Source organism: Sinocyclocheilus grahami, unplaced genomic scaffold, assembly GCF_001515645.1.
Source record: "Sinocyclocheilus grahami isolate Dianchi unplaced genomic scaffold, SAMN03320097.WGS_v1.1 scaffold390.1, whole genome shotgun sequence".
Taxonomy (NCBI): domain Eukaryota; kingdom Metazoa; phylum Chordata; class Actinopteri; order Cypriniformes; family Cyprinidae; genus Sinocyclocheilus; species Sinocyclocheilus grahami.
The window spans coordinates 794739-797828 of NW_015505569.1; the positions used below are offsets into that span (position 1 = coordinate 794739).

General features: G+C 35.7%; 1 protein-coding gene across 1 annotated transcript in view; it reads left to right on the forward strand.

Moving 5' to 3' along the window:
* LOC107550183 (sodium/potassium/calcium exchanger 3-like) overlaps nucleotides 1-2682 on the forward strand; it is a 40514-nt gene extending 37832 nt beyond the window's left edge. The window contains exons 16-18 of the mRNA XM_016231422.1: nucleotides 450-562; nucleotides 650-715; nucleotides 2075-2682. Coding sequence (XP_016086908.1) covers nucleotides 450-562; nucleotides 650-715; nucleotides 2075-2185 — 290 coding nt within the window. The 3' untranslated portion in view covers nucleotides 2186-2682. The remainder of the gene's footprint in view (nucleotides 1-449; nucleotides 563-649; nucleotides 716-2074) is intronic.
* Nucleotides 2683-3090: the final 408 nt, after the last annotated feature.

Here is a 3090-nt window from a genome sequence, read left to right on the forward strand (position 1 = left end):
AGTTGCTATGCAGTTGCTAGGGTGTTCTGGGGGGCTGCTAGGATTTTGCTATGTGGTTGCTAGGAAGTTGCTATGCAGTTGCTAGGATGTTCTGGGGGGCTGCTAGGTTGTTGCTTGGGTTTAGTTAGATGGTTGTTAGGGGGTTATGGATGGTTGCTAGAGTGTTGCTTTGCAATTGCTAGCATGTTTTATCATGCGGTTAGCTTGTCTCATGTTGTTAGCATTTTTTAGCTTGTTTTAGCACATTGCTGGAATGCTTTGCAACATTTTAGCATTTCAATAGCATATTTTAGCATGTTTTAGCATTCTGCTAGCATATTTTAACGTTGCTAACACATTGTATTTTAACATTTTAACACATTGCTAGCACGTTTAAGCATGTTTCGGTATGTTGTTTTAGCATGTTATTTGTAAACTACATTACATTCTCATTGTATTTTGTGTTTCAGGAATGGGGGACATGGCAGTGTCAAACTCGATTGGCAGCAATATCTTTGACATCCTGCTGGGACTGGGCTTCCCCTGGGCTCTGAGGACACTCGTAGTAGACCATGGATCAGCAGTGAGTGTTTGATTTATTTTACTGTTCGTCCAGTGCAGATGTGTTTCCGCTGATGCTTTCCTCTGACCGCTCTGTGTCTTTTGTCAGATATTCATCAATAATAAAGGCCTGGTCTATTCGGTCATCCTGCTGCTTGCATCAGTCTTCCTCACGGTGAGTAATGCCTTAATCAGAACATACAAGAACACACAGAGGGTTCCAGGGTTTGGGGTTCCAGAATTGTTAAGACGTTGCACTGCCACGGATCTCACAGGCTTAATTGGCAAATTAGTTTTAAAATATAAAAATATTCTATAAAAGAAAGACGAATAGTTCATAGAACTCATCTCACATGGATCACTGCTCTACAGCAGGGTTGGTGAGGGAACTGCAGAGGGTTCATGAGTTGATGAAAAGCTAATAATTAATTCAGTTGAATTTAAAAATAAAATAAATAAATGAGGCTATGCAATTTCCAATATTTCTCTGGACAGAAGTTCACTGAATTTATAAATAATTGTAATATGAAGTTGTGTAAAGCCCTGTGTATAAATAATAAAATAAAATAAAACTTTAACTGAACATTAAAAAAGATATAAAACTTGTATACACAAACTGTTTATCACCATCACATATTTGAAAAAAAAAAAAAAACATATTTGAACAAGAATGTCATCATTGACATTTTTATGTAGAAATGTAGACAGTGTAGTTTAGAAAGTATAGTGTAACTCATTTAAAAATGATCAGTAAAAATGTAATATTTCAATATTATATTAATTTAATTATTATATTAATTAAATATAAAATATCATTTTAAATATATATAAAATTAGATATATAAACAATTAACATGAATATAAATGTATGTATACTATTTACAGATCTCGTGTGGTAAGCTGTCAAACACATTTCAGCCATCTATCCTAACAATCTTTTATCTTTATCCATATTAGTCCAGAATAAGTCGTAGTTACGTGCAGATTTTACTAGGCTATTTGCAGTGACAGAACTAACATCTGTAACAAATCTCGCCTCATGCTGACGACGGCAATCGCTAGTGAAACTGCTGACCTGCCATTTATAAACATTATACCTGAAATTATAATGTAATATTAATCTGATTACTCATGTTCCACTCAGTCGAATCTATAAAACATGTTTTAATATGCCAGTAGGAAAACATGCATCACCATCTTCTGTCGGAAATGGGAAATACATCCCGTCTGACTAGAAACAGGAATAAAAATGAATGACCAGAAAGTGGGATTTTAAAAGCAGAGGCACCGAAATCCCCCAATCGCACCGTTTACACACATACACAATGCTGTTAGTGTCCATGTTGACTCTGTCTGTCTGTCTGTCTGTCTGTCTGTCTGTCTGTCTGTCTGTCTGTGTGTGTGTGTGTGTGTGTGTGTGTGTGTGTGTGTGTGTGTGTGTGTGTGTGTGTGTGTGTGTGTGTGTGTGTGTGTGTGTGTGTGTGTGCGTGCGTGCGTGCGTGCGTGCGTGCGTGCGTGCGTGCGTGTGTTGTAGGTCCTGAGTGTGCATCTAAACGGCTGGAAGCTGGATCGGAAGCTAGGTCTTGGTCTCATGCTCCTTTACTCCATCTTTCTGCTCTGCTCCATCCTCTTCGGTCAGCTCTAGAGGCGCTGACACACTCTTCAGTGCGTTCTTGTTTTGGTTTCATTTTGATATTGTTTTTACTGTAGATCAGGTACTAAATCTTGACTGATTTCATGCCTGTGTAGCAGCAAGAGTAAATTTTGTGCTCTGCAGAAACAACCTCAGCATGGTTTTCAAGATCCGGTCAGTTGTTTGTTCTGACCACAGCAGGAACGGATAAGCTTCAAGCTGGAAGGTTTACTGTATAATATAATGGTTTCTCTCTTCAGTCGACCCAGGATGCTGACAACTTGCAGAAACACTGAAGTTACAATCAGGCACTGTTTACCTGCTTATGACTTCAGTAATTCTTCTTGGCAGTGTTTTACCCTTGTAAAAAAGAAATACTTAATTTAAAGAATACGTGTTATGGACATAACGTACTTTAAATGATTATACTTAAGTGTGAACTGAATGTAATATTTTCTGACACTTAATTGCATGTTCTTTGCAATTAATGAAATTGTGTCATAGTTTAAATGTATATTAAATGCAATTAGTTGAACTTAGAAGTGTTTTTTGACCCACTTAAGTAGGACTTAAGTACATCTTTATATGTTATTTTATAATTACTTCTATTGTCTTTGAAATATGGTTGAATTGTAAAGTATTTAAATATACTTCTAATTACACATTTGTAATGATGAAGTTGGAATCTAGTACATTTAAAATATATTAACTTTGAATGCAATATTGAATAACAATACAGTTAAAATTATAATCAAGTACTTTACATGTGCTTCAGTATGTTAGTCAACGCATCAAAAGTGTACTTCTTTAAAACATGACAAAAGATTATTAAAACAATGATTTAAAAGTAAATTTGACATTATTAGTGTATTTTTTTAAAAGGGTACTTAAGTGTGTTTTCTCTCTTTAAGTCACTT